Below are 20,521 nucleotides of genomic sequence, written 5' to 3'. Positions count from 1 at the left end.
CAGCTCTTTCTCTGCCAGTCACTCTCCTTTCTGTGAGGTCTACATGAAGGAAAAACACACAAGGAATTGTACTGTTTATTATTATTAGTTGTAATCGATCCAGTGATGAACCCTCAGAGCACTGTCCTGGACCACAATAAAGGACTTAATGGGGCTTAGTCTGGAGTCCTATGTGGACCTCCACGAAGGCCATGCTCTGGCTGGCAGCGTGGTACAGGAATCCGTAGCGATCCGTAGCTGTGCTTGCAGAGATCTGGGTGAGAGAATTAGGAAGAGGGGAGAGGTGGGGAGAGGTGGAAGCCGAGGGTAGCAGTGATTCTCCTCCGTAGTGGGTTTAAGAACACAGGCTTTAGAACACCCGGATCTGGGTTTGAATTCTGACTATTCTGCTTCCCTCTGAAATTTTGGGCAAGCTGTCTAACCTCGCTAAACCTCAATTCCTCCTCTGTAGGTTGGTACCTACCTGGGGGCAGGAGGTAGTTAATGTGAGTATTGATGAGTGGACATGTGGAAAATGCCTCACTTTGTTCCTGGCGTGTGTTACTAGCTATGAGAACCAACTACTTATAATAATGATAATGATATTACATTATCATTACATATATAATAGTATATTATTATTATGTAAGATAAAATTAATATAAAAATAGTTTAGTGACTTTTTCTTAGATTCCCTTCTGAAAGCAGGAAGAATAAAGAAAGTTATACTAAATTCAAACTCTTGACAATTTGGCTCCTTTAAGTAAGCAAAAAGAAGAAAAAAAAAACCAAACCAGATTTAGTGGTGAGCTCTTCCCCAGCATCATCATTTTTTTTTTTTCCCGGTACGCGGGCCTCTCACTGTTGCGGCTTCTCCCGTTGCGGAGCACAGGCTCCGGACGCGCAGGCTCAGCGGCCATGGCTCACGGGCCCAGCCGCTCCGCGGTATGTGGGATTTTCCCGGACCGGGGCACGAACCCGCATCCCCTGCATCGGCAGGCGGACTCTCAACCACTGTGCCACCAGGGAAGCCCTGCATCATCTAATTAAAAGAGGATTGTTGTCCCCAAGGGAACAGTAGCCATCAGTGGCAGAACCGCAGGGTACGGCTAAGCCCTTTGACCTCCAGTGGACTGTCCTTTCTCTCGCTCCTGCTGCTTCTGAAGAAATCACTTGAAAGACTTTGGGAAGTGGTAGATAAAGTGAGTCCTGGGGTTATCTGTGAACTGCCTTTATTATGTCATCACTGTTTACAGTTCACTGAGAGCACTAGAGTTGAATATGGAGTTGGCATCAGAATAGATAACCGGCATCTACATCCTTGTTTCACAAACCATCAACTCCTGTTGACTTGAGGAAAAAAGTTAATAGAATAGTTAATAAGTAATGGATGCACTTAAAATGGATGATGAAAAACTGAAAAACTTGTGAACTATGTCTGATTTCAGAATGGAGGGTAGAGAAGTTTGACTCTCCACTGAACCAGAAGGAAGTAACACAGACTTGAGAGCTGAAATTGCTCCCATTCCTATGCTGTTTGGCATCCGAAGTGTACTGGTTAGCCAACAGGACCGGGGTCTCAGAGGAATATTGTTAGAAATAGAACCCAGGCCCCCTGCCTCTCAAGCCCTGTGTTCTTTCTGTATATGATGCCATTCATGAGCTAGAACTGCACGGTTTAGTGCCAGAGAAATTGGACTGGATTTTCATTTCAGGAATCTGAGCGGAAAATGTCTAACTTTAACTAACTAATAAATTAAAAAGCTTCCCAAACTTTTTAGCTTTGATATTTTAGCCCGATTGTTCTGAGTTCCTTTTTCCTCTTAGCCCTCTTTCGAGTAGAATAGCTGTTTTTTTTCAGTACTGGGCTTTTGTTATTAGGTTTTACAGACATGATGGTCCACTGCTATAATCTCTTTTTAAGGACCATTTAGGACCCTCCCCCCAGGCTACGCATGGTAACGTTCCTGGAAGAGGAAGAATCATGACTCTGCTTCTTATTTATAGCATTTTTGTTCTGTTCTAATAATAATAAGGGAGAATTGGACTCAGAGTTATTAGAAGTATCAGTTTTCTCAGACTCAGATACAGAGAACAAACTGGTGGTTGCTAGAGGGAAGGAGGGTAGAGAGATGGATGAAAGAGGTGAAGGGGATTAAGAGATCCTAACTTCCAGCTGTAAAGTAAATAAGTCCCAGGATGTAGTGTACACATAGGGAATCCAGTCAGCAATGTTGTAACAACTTTGTATAAAGACAGATGGTAACTGGGTTTATTGTGGTGATCATTTCCTAATGTATAAAACCATCAAATCACTATGTTGTACACCTGAAACTAACATAATATTATGTTAATATTAATTAACTAATATAATATGTTAGTATGTTAATTGTAACTCAGTTTTTAAAAGACACCAAAAAGTGAAAAAAAAAACAAAACAGGTATCAGTTTTCTCACAATTGTTGGTGAATTCATTTGAAGTACAGTAGATCCATTCAGACAACATTGGCGGCCAAGGACTGAAGATATTATGGCTCTGAACTTGGGATCCAGAATCCTAAGGTCTCTTCCTAGATCTCCAGCTTCTTGGTTTCTATGGCCTTAAGCCAGTCGTTTCATTTTTCAACAGTCTCAGTTTTATCATTTATAAAATACAGACAATTTTTTAATCCTTCTCTTCCTTATCAGATTACATGATGTAAACATCAAATCATAGGATACCTGTAAGAATGCTCTGTTGCATACACACTGCTATGTTTAAAATAGACGACCAACAAGAAACTACTGTACAGCGCAGGGAACTCTGCTCAATATTCCGTAATAACCTAAATGGGAGAAGAATTTGAAAGAGAATAGATGCATGTATATGTATAACTGAATCACTTTGCTGTACACCTGAAACTAACACAACATTGTAAATCAACTATACTCCAATATAAAAGAAAGTCAAAAAAAAATACTCTGGTATCCCTATAAACCTTACTCAAAAGACAGACTGTTATGGGACCTGGGCCATCGTGTTCCTTCCTTTACGTCAGTGTGCTGGAGGAAAGGCTTATGAAGTGTAACCCAGTTTTCCCCCAACCATTCCTCCTTTGTTTTCTGCAGGACTTCCTCATGGAAACTTTTATCATGTTTAAGGATCTAATTGGAAAGAACGTCTACGCCAAAGACTGGATGGTCATGAATATGACACAGAGCAGGTGAGACCGACCATCGCAGGGCCGGAGGCGTTTGAAAACTTGGGTCCGGAAACTAGGTTTTGACCCTTGTGAAGCATGTTAAATCTCTTTGCTTCAAGCCCACCATCTGTAAAGTAAGGTTCCTCCCGCTTTCGTGGTCCTGGTTTACATGCTTCTGTTCTTGATTCCAGGCAGGCTACTGTGGTCACTCCGACTTGGGCTCTCTACTCTCTTCTTTCTGCTATAACCTCCTCATTGTTTTCATGTTGATTGTCAGCATCAGCTCTGCAAGGTATCTTTCAGTGTCTCCATATGGCCTTCATCATCCTGACATTCAAGGCCTCTGCATCCCGGCCCACCCTGCTTTTCTAGCCTTGTCTTCCACTGTTTGCCTCTATATACAACTTGCCCTCCAATCAAACTGGCCTCTTCCCTCCTAACCCTGACCCTGACCCTGACCCTGACCCTGACCCTGACCCTGACCCTGAACATGTTCTGTGCCTCCGCTCACGCTGCTGCTTCTACCTGCAGTGTCTGCCCCATTGTCTCTGGCCATCAACATGCCTCCCATTCCTTCAGGTCCTTCTCAAATGCCATCTCAAAAGGAAGCCGTTCTGATCTGGATGTCATCTTCTCTTCTTTTGATTTCCACATACCTCTTTGATACCCCCTCCTAGAGTTTTCCATATTCTTTGTTGGGTCATGGTTCGATTTACAGGTTGCAAATGATCTCCACCAAGTTGTAGATTTCTTAAGACCAGGAACCATTCTTTCAAGGCAGAACCTAAGCCAGTGCTTTGCAGTTGCTGATCCTCAACAAAGACTTGTTGAATGAAAGTGAAATGGACTGAATACAGATACTAAAAGAGATTCAGGATTTTTTTTTTTTTTTTTTTTTGCGGTATGCGGGCCTCTCACTGTTGCGGCCTCTCCCGTTGCGGATCACAGAATCCGGACGCGAAGGCTCAGCGGCCATGGCTCACGGGCCCAGCCGCTCCGCGGCATGTGGGATCTTCCCGGACCAGGGCACGAACCCGTGTCCCCTGCATCGGCAGGCGGACTCTAAACCACTGTGCCACCAGGGAAGCCCCGAGATTCAGGATTTTTAAAGAGCTAAATAAAGTAAATCATTATGATAAGCATTTTTGTTAACTCTCGGTGGTCCTGATACCTGATTAGAAAAACCCTTCCCAACTATGTACAGATTAGAGAAACAATTGCATCCGAAATCCTAGACTTTAAAACGTAAGCATCACGATGGAGCAAAAGGAGCCTTGGTCTGAGGCTCAGGAGCCCTGGCTTGTCCTCTGAGCTGTACCTGAACTGGCTAAATTGTGATGCAGCCGTGAGCTGTGCTAGTAGTCAGTTCAAGAAACTGATCTTCAGTGACCTTCTCTGTAGAATGTGCTGTAGTTGGTCTCTAAGGACCTTGATAGATCTAAAGGTCTTAGATTGCCAAGTCCAGGTTTGATTTGCTTTGGCTTTTAACATAGATGGAAAATGTTTCAAGGAGCATGAAGTTGCCTTCTTTATCCAGTGTGTTTTTCCTCCCCTAGGGTTTTCCTCCGTGCCATAAATCAGTTTGCTGAGGTTCTCACAAGATTCTTCATGGATCAGGCAAGCTTTGAACTTCAGGTAAGCGTGCGACTCACCTAGGAGTTCCTTGAATTCTCAGCCAAAGCAAGAGAACCGTTTCATTTTGGAAAACATCACCTCAGACTTTTTATCATAACACAAATACACACAAACACACCTGCTTGCAGGTAGGCACGCAGGTATTCCTCTACCTACAAACGGTTTAGTGTCCAAAGAGCAGTTTGTATAAACACCTGTTTGAAAATCCAAAGTGATAGCAAAACTGGTGATCACTAACTCCATCTTCCTTCATTCATTCATCCAACAAATTTAGAGAGTTAATATGTACAGGGCACTATTCTAGGCCCTGGTGAAGGCAGACAAGGTCCTGCTTCCGTTACAGGGTACATTTTGTTGGTGATGTGCTTTTGCTGTGATACGGCCTGCGTTTGTATCTATGGAACTTTGGAAGTAGAGTGTCATAAGCAGAGGAGATTATGTATACATATTGCATATACATATACATGTTTATGTGTGTATATACATATGTTTTTATATGTGTGTGTGTATATATATCAAAATGGTTATATACGTGTGTGTATTTATACACACACACACATAAGTACCTATGCCAAAATGGAATCAAGCTGTACAGTTCTTTGGTAACCTGTTAATCTACTTTATTTACTTTTTCTGTGATCTTTTTGATGATAATAAATATTTTCACAGTATTTTTAATGGCTGAAATACAGTGCATTGTATGGCTGGACAATGGTTTATTTAACTGAATTCTTCTTATGAGCATCTAGATTGTTTCCATTTTCTGTTATTATGTTCAATAGCAGTGTGAGGGCCTTCCTTGTTTTAAATATTTTTTTAAATACCCGTAAATATGTTACCAGGATAAAGTCCTAAAGTATTTACTAGTCAGAAATTCGGCAGATTGTCAGGGCTTTTGATAAGTATTGCCCAACTACTTACTATAAATAGGTACGCTTCTTGGCAACAGTTTTCCTTTATCCCAGGAGTAAAGACAAATATAATAGTTTGGGTTATTTTTAAAAGCTTGATATTAATAAAGCATTAAAACTTTCAGGGATGAATAATTGAAACACAGGAGAGAAAAGGAAGTCCTGTGGGTTTTATTTTGGATTTTTTTTCCCGTTAATTTCTGGCGAGTGCATTTGTACCATGTGGCACTGTTTTATTATGACCCACATTAATGTTATTTTCTGTTTCTTTTCACCCACATCATGAATTTTGAACAGCTGTGGAACAATTACTTCCATTTGGCAGTCGCTTTTCTCACCCACGAGTCCCTTCAGCTTGAAACCTTCTCACAAGCCAAGCGCAACAAAATTGTAAAAAAGTGAGTGTCCTCTTGAACTTGCTTACGATTGGGAAGGTGATTCTTCCATTTCTAATTGGAGCAGGAGTTTTGGCATCACAGAAATTACTGTTCAGTGGCTACCTGTGTTGTTAGTGAGATAGGTCTTAAAATAATCATTTAATAGACCTCAGATTTCCCCAGATTCACATCTCTTCTCAGGGGCCCATTCATTTTCAAATCAACCATCACATTCTATTATAGAATCTCTACATAAAGAGACACTGAAGCCAGCCAGTCCTCCCATCACCGGGAACAGCTGCCATCTGCTGGCAGCTTGTCCAAATGGCAGGCATAGTGCCTCTCTGTCTCATGCTTCACAGAGCAGACTCCTTTGGCACCATTGGTCTACCTCCCAGTTTCAGTCACTTCAGCAGAGGAGCCAAGAGTAACACATCACCTAAAAACACCCTCCAGATTCCTGGCTCAGAATTCAAAATGGACCTGTGTGCAAGAGTGATGAGAGATTTAGGGAAGACTTTCATTGGTTTCAGCTCAAGTCTGTTTCGAAGTTCATTGAGAGCCTGGGACCTCAAAGGCTGTGTAATTAAATAGAACTTGAGAAATTTATCATTTAAAAGCTGTGAATTTTAGTTCTGTTCCTCTGCTAGCATGTCTGGGACTCTAGGCAAATTATTTAGCATCCCTCTAGCTCCTCCCTAAAATACTAAGATTGATGGCTAAGTGATTGAGATCTAGTGATTGCACTTTCAAAGATAAAAGTAAAACCTGTTTTGTAGATTTCCTTGTGGGGTGGGTATCAAGAGAGATTTGATTTTTAAGATGGACACCTTAATCTTATTCTCTAGAATACTGTAGATGACATAACTTCATTCAAGGATGTATTTGATTTTGGTTAAATGACCATAAGTGAAATGAGTTGACACCAAGTCTGATAAATAAAGTGGCTAGTTAAGATTAATGATTCTGGTTTTGGTCAAAGGAAAGTGTGACTGTTAAGTACAATCCATGTAAAAATATATATGCCTATGGGCAAAGATAAACCTTAGGAAATAAAAACATTTATATTAAGCTTATAGGAATGTGAATGAATTTCTTTTCAAGACTTCTCTGATTTTTAGTAAAAGCATCAACAGTAATATTAATAAGCAATAAGAATAGTTATCATTTATTATCTATTATGTGCCGGACATGGACCACATATGCTTATATAATAATAATAAAATTAGCTTAGGTACCTTTGTTAAATAGGAATAGTAAGAAAAATTTTTCAATATGATTTTTATACTGGCTTCTGAAGACACTTCCAAAGCAAGAATTTGAAAAAAGGATGTTTGGTGCAATAATATCATAGGTAGAAAACATAGAACCGTGCTGGCAGGGTAGGTCATAAGTCCATATTCTAACTCCTTGGGAACATTTACAGCATCTACTTTTGACCCACGCTATTTCTATTTTCTAAGCCTCTAGCCTCTGATATGGTATATGGTGTGGGGCAGCCCTAGGCATATGTATTCTTTAAGAGATTTTCAGGTGACTCTGATTCACCTCCGCCCAAGAACCACTGTCTAGATCAATGCTTCTCTACTCTTTTTTCCTCCATTGTCAACTCCTGTAAGGAACCTTTTTAGGAAATGTTTTTCTAATCACACCCCCCATGAAATATTAATACCACAGATACACCATATATCAGTTTATGTACTAAATGTATATCTGTACTTTATACATAAAAACAGGAAGCTTTTTTTTTGCCCCCATGGACCAATTTTCACCCCTTCAGGGATACTGTCACCCCCACTGAGAAATGTATGTCTAGAGATTCCCAATGTGAGTGCTTTGAAGAGCGTCCTGGTGTGGCTAAGGGTTACTCAAATATAAGTATATAAAGGCCAGCCACATTACTGTGTAAGTCATCCCTCATTCATCTTCCTTTTCTTTAGTGTTTGTTGTGTTTTATTTTATTGGTTTGCTTAAGAGCAACCAGAGTGTCTCTCACTCTTCCCTCTTCAATAAAGTTTGTTAATCTCATTTTCTCAGTGAGTTTTTGACACTTACTTTGGTCTTCCTCTTGCTGTGAAAGTCCCTCCACCTCTATGTGGCTCAGTTCTTGGGGGCTTTTTTAGGTATCGACCACGTCTCCTTGTGGGATCTTAGTTCCCTGACCAAGGATCGAACCCTCACCCCCTGCAGTGGAAGCACAAGCCTTAACCCCTGGACCACCAGGGAAATCCCTCGACCACATCTCTTAATGTGATTTTGCCTTGAGACCTAGCTTAATTGTGACCTAGAGGAACACAGGCTCTTTTACTTCCCTCGTCATTGTATTATGTGTTCTCGTTTCCATTGCACATCTTTCTCCTGGTTTATGATCTCCTTCCTAGATACGGGGACATGAGAAAGGAAATCGGCTTTAGGATCCGGGACATGTGGTATAACCTGGGTGAGTGTATAACCCAAACAGGCCCACACACCACTCCTGGGCGACACGCATCCCACGATGAATTCTTTTCCATTTTAATTCCAAGAATCCTGAGATTGATTTCTCTGTGTGTCTGGAAGTGCAAGTTGACTTGTCGGTCTCTTACGACATCACATGTTATCAGAAAACAATATTTAGTCACTCACTTCTGAATTGATTTACCCACATAAACTTTTTCTTTTCTTATGGGCCCTGTGGAGGAAGATTGTAGCACTTTACTTCCAGTGAAATTATTTTTTTTCATGTCCTCACTTACTTTCATTTCAGGTCCCCACAAAATCAAATTCATCCCATCCATGGTGGGTCCCATTCTGGAGGTCACACTGACCCCCGAAGTAGAGCTCCGGAAAGCCACCATCCCCATTTTCTTTGATATGATGCAGTGTGAGTTCAATTTCAGTGGAAATGGCAATTTCCATATGGTAAGGAGTGGTGGACCTGTCATCTTACTAATGCACGTAGAGTCGACTCTCATTTATTTTCTTTCTATATAGAGAAGCAGTAGCCTGAATAAAACAAATCAAAGGTGATCTAAAAACTTCTTTTTTTGCATTTTATTTTGTAAAGCAATTAGTCATAGGATCAGATATTCCAACCAAGGCTCTAGGAGCAGCCTTTTCTGCTGCGTGTGTTTCCTAAAGAAGCACTCTTATCTCTGGATAATTAAAATTTGACTTCATGCAGTTTAGTCCTATCTCTTACAAATATTGCGGTGGATTGAGGGAATGGTGCAGGGGTCTTTAGCTTTGAGACCTTAGTCTGCCTGATATATTTTTCCTATGCTTCAATTTCCTTATCTATACAGTATATTAGTATTGAATGGAAGATTTTGCAGCTATGAAGCTCTGCAAAAGCAATCCCATTGTCAAGACTTCGACAGGAACCAAAAATAAAATGGAAAATTAGAATCATTCAGCTATTTTTGTATGCATAGTTGTGATTAGATAATAATGTTTGGGGTAATTTTTTTCCGTAAATATAAAGCAAAGGACAGAGTAGCACAAGGCTGCTTTAGAAAGTTTTGATATTAATGGATGATGTGAAGTGGGGTCTTCCTCTATGTATGTTGGAATTAGTTTACAATTCAGTAAAGGGGTTGGGTCAAATCTAGAAAAGCTGGCTGGATGTCTTTCGTGTCCTCTTCTGAGAATGTGGCATTCTCCTGGAAATTCTGCCTCTGCTTTCAGTTTGAGAACGAGTTGATCACAAAGCTGGACCAAGAGGTGGAAGGGGGAAGAGGAGATGAACAATACAAGGTCCTTCTGGAAAAACTGTGAGTATTTCAGAAACAAAATCTCACGTTGATGGCATCATTTAGTGATGGAGAAAAACAGGCTTCTGCTGCCCTTACAGACCAGTCGAGTAGTCTCAGCATCCCTGGGGTCACCACCATGAATGGTTCTCGGGGAGTGGGGGGGTTCATGGAGTTTACACCGTCCACTGCTGACATTTGTCCATCCGCTGTGAGTCAAATGTTCATGTGTTCCTGGGCAGCCCGGCCCTCGAGAACAGAGCAGATTGAGAGGGAGATGGACAGAGTAGTGGCATTTTTTGCCCAGTGTTTGAAATGCTGAATTTTAACAAAAGTGCTAGCACCTCTAATTATGGCTTCGAAGCGATAATTTAAAGGAGAAGGGGAAAACATTTCAAGGTCCACTTTACATTTAAGAATACCTTATGCCCTGTGAAGGATGTCTGAGAACACCAGGTACAGCTCCAGCCCTTTTCACTGCCCTCCGCACACCCCAAGCCAACACATTGATTCCCTCCCTGTGCTCACATTATCCCACTGTTCCCTTTGCCTGTCACCCTCTGTCCCTCTTACTCTCCTTTGCACGTATGGAATGACAGTATAACAAGAGTGGTTAAAAACACTTAGATGTTGGAGAGAGAGATTGTGCTTCAGATCCCGCTTTCTCCACATACTAGGATTTTGATTTGGACAGATGCTCTAACCTATACAACGCCTCTTTTTTTTTTTTCTGGTCATCTCCAATGATAAGATCTGTATTTTGGTGAGGATTAAATGAGATGATGCATGAACACAGTGTCTGTCACAGAGCTTATGCTGGACAAATGTTGGCTGCTCTGGTGTTCATTACTGTTATTATCTGCAGATCTTCCCAGCATCCTGGGTTGTAACTACCCTAGACTGTTCATTTCTTATGCTCTCTGAACTTTTATGGTATTGGCCACCTCTGTCACCTGTTGATTGGGTACGTGCCTAAGTCTTTCTGGGATTTACCTGCTTCATGGACGTGGTGGGCACTAGACTGATCTGAGGACGGGGACACTCCCAACTCTGTTTTTCATTTTTCGAAGATTTTTTTAAGGAACCAGCACACGGGGTACTCAGAAATGGAACTGATGACTCGTCTATATTTTAAAGAGCTAGAAATCCGTCTTATTTTGTTTGTAATGGATGATAAGATCGTTTGTTGATCTTTTCATCCCATATCCATTTGGTCTGCCTGTTTGAGATTCAGACCTTTCAATTTATCACTTCTGCAGTTCTGATCTCATACGGGAATTAAGTGCAGGTGTTACACACACATACAAACACACACATTTACAAGTGATAATAAAACTACACTTTAAAAAAAAGCCTACAGTTGACTTTTCACATACAGATCTAATTTTTCCTTCATTCTTCTTAGATCACGAATGCAGAAAATTATGACTGCGCAAATTTCCAGTGCTCAAGAATAATTCTAGAGTCTGGACTAATGCTTTGAACCCATTTTTTCTCCTGTTCCCAAAGTTTTCTTCTAATTGTCTAACCTGAGAAGCTCCTATAGAAGCTTTGCTCTATTTGGGTCCAGAGGGAGAGGCTTTAGACCAAAAGTTTAACCTCCATCTGCCTATTTACAAGTGAGCATTTTTTCCAGAAAATAACATTTTTTTAACATCTTTATTGGAGTATAACTGCTTTACAATGGTGTGTTAGTTTCTGCTTTATAACAAAGTGAATCAGCTACACATATACATAATATCCCCATATCTCCTCTCTCTTGCGTCTCCCACTTTTATCCAAAGAGCCACATGTCTAGCAGTGTAGTAGGTTCCTAGGTTCCTCTAGGCTGGGCATCAGTCCAAGATTCTCCAGAGTTCCCTCAGGATGCCCTGAAGTGCTAGGCCTTAGGGAGAATAAAGACAGAGAAAAGATGGTCCTTTCAAATAAGTAGAGAGATCAGATAGCACACACAAACCTTTTGGGCAAAGGTTCTCATTTCTGTGGTATTGACAGAAGACAAAAACAAATACAAATAGAAATTCAAAGAAGGGCATAGTGGGCTAGGATCCTCAGTGATGACAGGGCTTGAGCTACAGACCTAAAGAAAATGTAGAACTCGAGTAACAGCGAGGAGCCTTGTAAGTGCAGGAGCCAGGCTAGCATAGACTGGAGTTACAAGGAAGGTGTATGTGTCCTAGTCTGGCGCCACCTGCTGCCAGGACCATGGACAGCGCTCGTAGGCGGTGCTGGAGTCGCCGTGTGGGACATGGTCATTTGTCTCTACCTCTGCCCCACAGGCTTCTAGAACATTGCCGGAAACATAAATACCTCTCCAGCTCCGGAGAAGTATTCGCGCTCCTGGTCAGCAGCCTCTTAGAGAATCTCTTGGACTACAGAACCATTATCATGCATGACGAGAGCAAGGAAAACCGCATGAGCTGTACCGTTAACGTGCTGGTACGTGCCACGCCCCTGGGATGGCGAGAGGGCAGTGCCCGGCCGTCCCTGCACCCCATAGCGCAGCTCTAAGTAGATCCGGCAGAGACAAAGGTCCCCTGGGACCACCTTTCCAGAGTCCGTGTCCTGCTGAGTCTAATTGGAATGGCCAACTCAACTTTGAACTCACAGATGCCAGCTGCCTCAGAGGATAAATGTGGAAACAGGGATAGGAAATGCAACATAAGCTCTTGACTCAACTCTCTTACCGAAGGCCATCCTCAGCCTGTTTCTCTGTCTTGCTTTTATGTGGTTGCTTTATTGTTGGGATTATTCGACACAGACGAAAATGCATTAAAAACAATATACCATGAATAGAGAATTAGTCCATGAAATCCTCTAGGTGGTGGAACCCTGTGGTCTTGCCTCTCCTTAGACAGTTGTAACTGGCAACACAGACCTCAGAGGTTTAGGCCGCCATACACTCCTCTTCATATAAATCAAGAACCTACCACCTCTGATTCCCTGAGAAAACAGAATATCAGGTGAATTGGGTATGACCCACCTGTCTATTCACCTAGAAGGTTCCCTCACATTTCCCAGAAGCATGGTCCTAAAAGAATTCAACTTTTCTGCTTTATAAATTGTCACTTCCTTATTTTGTTGGGGGTGTTCGTTAAAGGGAAAGAAGAAAGTCTTTGGAAAAGTGACACTTGAAAAGTGCAAGTAGTGGTTTGTCCATTTTTGTGGCAAGCTCATCGATAACGGCTTTGTGTTGGTATTTTGTGACTTTTTTTGTAGAATTTTTACAAAGAAAAGAAGAGAGAGGACATCTACATAAGGTAAGCTGAAAGAAGTTTTTGCTTTTGCTGTTTATGTCAGGGCTTTATGATTTATTTCTCCAATAAATGAAAACAATAAGCCCCAGCACCGTGCTTGCTGCTTCGAGAGACACCAGAAAGTATGTGATATGCTCCCTTCTTCCTAAAAGGGTAAACGCTTTAGACAGATACGCAAGTAAGTACAATACGAGGAAGTGTAGAGGGAGGATCGTGTCGGGGTTCCAGGAAAGGATAGAGGGCTGTGGCCAGGTGACCAGGGAAAACAGCACAGGAAAGACGTGAAATTCACCCTCTGACAAGGACTGTTAGCCCGACGTGCAGGAAGCCGTGAACGTGAAACCAACTTGGATGTAAACGATGTGCATTTTCCTGGGGAAACATTCCTTAGCTCTCATGAGCTTCCCAAAGGGGCCTGTGACGTTAAAAAAATTTTTTAAACATCACTGCCTTAAACGAAGAGTACAGAGTAGCACAGGTAGAGTAGGAAAGACACACAGGCAGGAAGCAGCACAAAGACTTAAGGAACAGGAAGTAACTATTCCCGCCGCCTGGCTGTGGCATGAGCCAAATGTCCCATCAACTCCTTGGCAGCAGAATGCCTCCTTTCTCCCATTCTGACCAGATACTTGTACAAGCTGCGGGATTTGCACCGGGACTGTGAGAACTACACCGAAGCTGCCTACACACTCCTCCTGCATGCTGAGCTCCTGCAGGTAAGTGGATCAGGATTGCGGTATGTCAGCCGTCCAGCCCTTTGGGACCGCATCCTGTATGCTTTTGATGGGAAAGTTCCCTACTCAAGGAGGACCCTTTTATCCAAGAATGTTTTTATACCTTCTAAATAGGCACAGCTAGTTTTTAGACCAAGGTGGGGAAATTTTCCATTATTATTTATTTACTTATTTACTTACTTACTTTTAAATTTATTTTATTGAAGTATAGTTGACCAATAGTGTTGTGTTAATTTCTGCTGTACAGCAAAGTGATTCAGTTGTACATATATATACATTCTTTTTCATATTTTCCATTATGGTTTGCCACAGTATATTAAATATAGCTCCCTGCGCTCTACAGTAGGACCTTGTTGTTTATCCATTCTAATCCCAAAGTCCCAATCCATCCATCCCCCCCTCCCTCTTCCCATTGGCAACCACAAGTCTGTTCTCTCTGTGTGAGTCTGTTTCTGTTTTGTAGATATGTTCATTTGTGTCGTATTTTAGATTCTACATGTAAGTGATGTCATATGGTATTTGTCTTTCTCTTCCTGACTTACTTCACTTAGTATGATCACCTCTAGGTCCATCCATGTTGCTGCAAATGGCATTATTTCATTCTTTTTTATGGCTGAGTAATATTCCACTATATATGTACCACATCTTCTTTATTCACTCATCTGTCAATGGACATTTAGGTTGTTTCCATGTCTTGGCAACGTTGTAAATAGTGCTGCTTTGAACATATGGGTGCATATCATTTATTTAAAAATCCTGAGGAAGCAGAGCACAACTTACAGGCTGCTAATACTGACACTCTAATTGAAAAACCAGGGACTTCCCTGGTGGTGCAGTGGTTAAAAATGCACCAGCGCAGGGGACACGGGTTCAAGCCCTGGTCAAGGAAGATCCCACATGCCGTGGAAAAACTAAGCCCGTGCGCCACAACTACTGAGCCTGCGCTCTAGAGCCCGTGAGCCACAACTACTGAACTTGCATGCTGCAACTACTGAAGCCCACGAGTGAGCCTAGAGCGCGTACTCTGCAACAAGAGAAGCCACCGCACTGAGAAGCCTGTGTACCTCAACGAAGAGTAGCACCCGCTCGCCACAACTAGAGAAAGCCCGTGCAGAAATGAAGACCGAATGCAGCCGTTATTAAATAAGTTAAATAATTAAATATTAATTAAATTAATTAAAATTACAGAAATAAATTTATTTATTTAAAAAAAGAAAAAACAAAACACACGTCAATCAGTATGTGTAAAGCTGTAGAGAAGTGAGCTGTAAGTAAATATGGAACTGTAGAAGTACTATCCTATTTATACTGTCTCACTGAGGAAATTATATTGTGCCATGGATATAAATACAACTCTGCATCATCAATCCCAAATAATTATTTCCAGCTCTGACGACTCCTCCAACTTACTGTTCTGTCAACGTCAATCTCTGAATGACTAACAGACAACTCAAACTTAGCGTGACAGTAACAGAAGCTGCTCCCTCCACTGTCCTCCTGGGTCCGTCCCTTCCTCTCCTTTCTCCCCATTTTACTGAAGGGCACTGACATCTAATGAAAGATACTGTTCGTCATCATCTTTTACTCACCCCTTCCACATTCTGCACAAACAAGAATCGTGGACCCTCTGTCCAAAACCCTCCCTCACCCCATCCACTTTTCTTTCTTTCTTTTTTTTAATTGGGAAAGCTTGTGCTATAACATTAGATCTCCAGGGCTTATTTATTTATTTTAAAAATTTATTTATTTATTTTTGGCTGCATTGGGTCTTCGTTGCTGCTCGCGGGCTTTCTCTAGTTGTGGTGAGCGGGGGCTTCTGTTGCGGAGCACAGGCTCTAGGTGCGCGGGCTTCAGTAGCTGTGGCACGCAAGCTCAGTAGTTGTGGCTCGTGGGCTCTAGAGCGCAGGCTCAGTAGTTGTGGCTCACAGGCTTAGTTGTTCCGCGGCATGTGGGATCTTCCCGGAGCAGGGCTCGAACCCATATGCCCTGAATTGGCAGGCAGATTCTTAACCACTGCACCACCAGGGAAGTCCTCCAGGGCTTATTTATCTACTAGTTTCAAGTTTATACCCTTAAACAATCTTCCTCCTATTTCCCCACCCTGCAGCCCCTGGTAACCACCCTTCTACTCTCTGTTTTTACAAGCCCTTATTTTTCAGATGCCACATATCAGTGAGATCGTACAGTGTTTGTCTTTCTCTTCTAACTTACTTCACTTTGAATAATGCCCTTAAGATCCATCCGTGGTGTTGCAGATGGCAGGATTTCTTTCTTTCTCATGGCTGAATAATATTCCATTGTATGTATATGCCACATTTTTTTTTTTTGCGGTATGTGGGCCTCTCACTATTGTGGCCTCTCCCGTTGCGGAGCACAGGCTCCGGACGCGCAGGCTTGGCGGCCATGGCTCACGGGCCCAGCTGCTCCGCAGCATGTGGGATCTTCCCGGACTGGGGCACGAACCCGTGTCCCCTGCATCGGCAGGCGGACTCTCAACCACTGCACCACCAGGGAAGCCCTATACCACATTTTTATTCATTCATCCATTGATGGAGACTTAGGTTGTATCTTGGCTAGTGTGAATAATACTGCAGTGAACACGGGGGTGCAGATGTCTCTTTGATAGCCTCACCCTATCTACTTTTCTTTATCTCCATTGCTACCATCTTGGTCCAAGTTATCATTTTTAGCCTCCTACTACATCTCCCTGCCTCCATTCTTGTCCCTAGCAATTCATTTCCTCGTATAATTTAACTTTTATTTTATACCTAAATAATACATGTATATTGTTCTAAGCTTTGGAATTAAAAACTGGAGTCCTCTGCTTCACCACTTCCCCTAAGGCAGCCATTCACAGTTCATACTCAAGACTGGGGCACCAGAAAGCTTATTGTATGTGGGTTAGGGGGGAAGGCTTGTTGACTGTGGGATGATCTGAAAGAAACCACAGTGTCAGTGACTGTAGGTCTTTTCGTTTGTGCTGCTCAGAAAATTCAGCTCTCCTATCCTGGCATAAGGTATGAGGTGTGGGTGCCACTTGTTCCCCATAGAGCTACTCAGTAGGGATGCTGCTTATTAAGTAGAGTCCACATTTTCATCATTGGTATGAGATCCCATCTTGATCATGTACTAAATCACTGTATGGAGGGTCGGGGGGAACCTCTTTCTAGATTTTACATATTCTGCATGTGTCTCTGTCAGTTCATGCACCAGGACCACACTGTTTCCATTATCAGTATGTTTTATGACCTAGTAGTTTCTCTTCATTCCTCTTCTTTTTCAGAGTTTTCCACCTTATTCCTTTTTATTTATTTTTTCATGACTTTGGAATCATGAAATTTAAAAATTAATTTAGGGGAGAATTTCCATGTTTATAAAATAGCATGTTCTTATCCAAAAGCATGGTATGACTTTCCCTTTGTTCATGTCTGCTTTTGTGCCCTCCTGTGGTGTATTAACATTTTCTGTGTAGAAGTCTTGAATATTCCTTGTTATGTTGATCCCTAGATATCTTTGCTTTTTAATTTAATTATGGTGAAATACATATAAAATTAAATTTACCATCCTAGGCATTTGTAAGTGTATAATTTAGTGGCCTTTAGTATATTCACATTGCTAGGTTTACCCCTTTTTTTGCATTTTTATACTTCCGATTCCTCTCTTTTATCTGTACTGAGTGGTAACCAGTGCAACCACAGTCATGATGGTTGGCAGCCTCACCTCATTCCTGACCTTCATGGGAATGCGTTGAGTGTCCATGTGGCATGCACTTGTTTTGAACCTGGCATGTGTATGTATATGCGTGTGCAATTTTTGTGTTTGATAAATCATCAAAAATATGATTGAGTCAAAGTTATATACAAATATTTCTGTGAATTTTTGCAGCTGAATATTTGTTACATTCACCTCCTTTAAATGAATAGATGTGTTGCATCCATCTCTTGTGTTGCTTTTGTGTGTTTTTCAGTGGTCTGACAAGCCCTGTGTACCCCATTTGCTTCAGAGGGACACTTACTATGTGTATACCCAGCAAGAGCTTAAAGAGAAGCTGTATCAAGAAATCATATCGTATTTTGACAAAGGCAAGGTGAGTGTTGGGTGGTTTGTTTTTGTGTGAAGGCAGAGGAGGAAATGACCCGCAATACTTACACACTGCAGTTCTGATCTTCACCAGCCAGAGTTAGCGCAGAGACCCCTACAAGACAGCCCAAACTTCAGACACCAGCTGCAAGTTCAGGGGTCCCCAGGCCACCCGCATTTCTGACCAATTGACTATAAATTTGGGGAGGGAGTGCCTATGGTTCCCCTGCCTCGGGTTTGATACTATACTAGAACAACCAACAAAACTTAGTAAAATGCTGTTCTTAATGATTACAGTTTTATCATAAAGGATACAAATCAGAACCAGCCAGATGAAGAAATACACAGGGCAAGGTCTAGGAGGGTCCCAGGTGCGTGGCTTCTGTGTCCTCTCCCTGTGGATTCAGACACATCAAACTCCTGGTGAACTGATGTGTTCGCCAACCAGGAAGCTCATTTGAGCTGTGTGTGCAGGGTTTTTAATTTTGGGGTTTTTTTTTTTGGTGCACCACACGGCATGCGGGATCTTAGTTCCCCTACCAGGGATCGAACCCACGCCCCTTGCAGTGGAAGCGTGGAGTCCTAACCAGTGGACCGCCAGGGAAGTCCTGTGTGCAGGGTTTTTATTGGGGTGTCGTTGTATTGGCTGGACTGATTGAATCATAAACCACATGAATAAACTCCATCTCCAGCCCCCATCTCCTCCCTGGAGGTCTGGCTGATGCTGTATAGCTCAAGGCTCCAACCCTCTAATCAAATGGCTGGTGGTTCTGGCAGAGGCGAGCCCCCATTCTAAGACTATCCTGTCCACCGTGAGTCACCTTGTTAGTATCAACTCCCGTGTGGTCTGAGAGGTCCACCATGAATAACAATGACACTCCTGTCACTGGGGAAATTCCAAGAGTTTAGAAGCTGCCTCCCAGGAGCTCAGAACAAAGACCAGTCGAGTTCTTTATTATGCAACAGTGACTCATAACTTACGCTTTACTCTTCCCACGTGTATCTTTGAATTCTGATATTTCTAATGGGGGAGAAAATGAATAGATTAATTAAGGTAAGAAAAACAATAAACAGAGATCAGTTATCTTGAGGACACATGACCCAAGGGAGAATACAGTGGGCAGCCGAGGGCCTCACTCTCTGTAACCTTAATTGTACCTTTTAAGTTTTGCTAAGGGCCAGGGGCTAGTATAATCCTTTTCAGTGCATTCTTTAGAGATTGTTAGCTAACACCTGGGGCACATCCCATCCCCAGGTCGCTGCCTGCCTGACACCTTAGGCTGTACGTAAGGAGCAACTTAAATGCCTATGAGGAAGAGAAAGTAAAATAAACATATAAACTGGGCCACCAAGTCCTGGAATCTGTGATTAGCTGCAGAAAGCATGTCCGGCTGGAAGACTTTTAAATTGAAAATTGAAAAAAAGCATAGAAAGGGTAGGGGGAGAAAAAAGGTGTGTGCTATTGAAACAAAACAGATTCCAGATTTGACTTTTTTCAAGGGGCTGCCACTTCCAGCCACTACTCCTGTTTAACCAGTGGAACCTGTTGATTAAATAAATAATCATCATGATAAAATAGCTACCCATCGATTTAGTCCAAGTTACTGTTTTGGGTGATTTTCAAGCTGCTTTTCTAATTTAATTCTCCCTATAACCCTGTAAGGTAGCTATTATCTCTATTTTACTGAGGAAGAATTTGAGGCCCAGAGAGCAAATATATTTGCTGAGACTTTCTGCATCCCTTTACCCTCTTAAAAATCACTGAGGACCCCCAAGAGCTTTTGTTCACATGGATTATGTCTATTGATGGCTATTAATTTCTAGTCTTCGAAAGTAAAACAAAATTTTTAAATATTTACTTGCTTGTTCTTTTAACAATAACAAACTTATTACCTGTTAATATAAATCATATCTATTTATGAACAATGACCATATTTTCCAAAAAGTGAGCAATGTGAGTGGCATTGTTTGACATTTTTGCAAATCTCTTTATCATCTGGCTCCCTAGAAACAGCAGGATTCGAATATCCACTTCTACATCCAATGTGTTGTGACATTACACATCCTATAGCCCCTGGGAAACTCCACTGTAGACTCATGGGAGAATGAGCACTGCAAAAAGGCAAATAAGATTAGTATTATTAAGAAGATGGTTTTGACCTCACGGACCCCTCGAAAGGATCCTGGGGACTCCCAGAGACCAGGGACCACACTTCGAGAACCTCTGTGCTAGGCTGTCTTCCTGTCTCTTCCATTGAGTTACCATTTGGTGAATGAGGAGTGAACTGGGCCCCATGGTGCTGTTGACTGGCCTCCTGCACCAGGCCCAGCTGAGGCCCATGTGGCACATTTCAAAGAGTTTTCCATGATCCAGGCCCAGAAATTTCAGAAGGGACAAATTTGGCAAATGATATTAGAAGATTTAATTATTTATTTATTTGCGGTACGCGGGCCTCTCACTGTTGTGTCCTCTCCCGCTGCGGAGCACAGGCTCCGGACGCACAGGCTCAGCCGCCATGGCTCACGGGCCCGGCCGCTCCGCGGCATGTGGGATCTTCCCGGACCGGGGCACGAACCCGTGTCCCCTGCATCGGCAGGCAGACTCTCAACCACTGCGCCACCAGGGAAGCCCCTA

The 20,521-nt window shown here is 42.2% G+C and overlaps 1 protein-coding gene across 2 annotated transcripts in view; it reads left to right on the top strand.

The window, feature by feature from the left end:
• The window catches only part of DOCK5 (dedicator of cytokinesis 5), a 216,285-nt gene that overhangs the window by 159,331 nt on the left and 36,433 nt on the right, over positions 1-20,521 (top strand). For both annotated transcript variants that reach the window (XM_022595031.3, XM_089912792.1), the window contains 10 exons: positions 3,088-3,182; positions 4,718-4,796; positions 6,005-6,105; positions 8,466-8,524; positions 8,831-8,985; positions 9,751-9,836; positions 12,095-12,254; positions 13,035-13,075; positions 13,698-13,788; positions 17,774-17,893. In XM_022595031.3, the coding sequence (XP_022450739.1) occupies positions 3,088-3,182; positions 4,718-4,796; positions 6,005-6,105; positions 8,466-8,524; positions 8,831-8,985; positions 9,751-9,836; positions 12,095-12,254; positions 13,035-13,075; positions 13,698-13,788; positions 17,774-17,893 (987 nt within the window). The remainder of the gene's footprint in view (positions 1-3,087; positions 3,183-4,717; positions 4,797-6,004; positions 6,106-8,465; positions 8,525-8,830; positions 8,986-9,750; positions 9,837-12,094; positions 12,255-13,034; positions 13,076-13,697; positions 13,789-17,773; positions 17,894-20,521) is intronic.

Source organism: Delphinapterus leucas, chromosome 6 (assembly GCF_059928025.1).
Source record: "Delphinapterus leucas isolate spDelLeu-1000000601 "Yukka" chromosome 6, BTC_Dleu_Yukka2, whole genome shotgun sequence".
Taxonomy (NCBI): Eukaryota; Metazoa; Chordata; class Mammalia; order Artiodactyla; family Monodontidae; genus Delphinapterus; species Delphinapterus leucas.
This window is presented reverse-complemented; position numbering and strand designations above follow the sequence as displayed.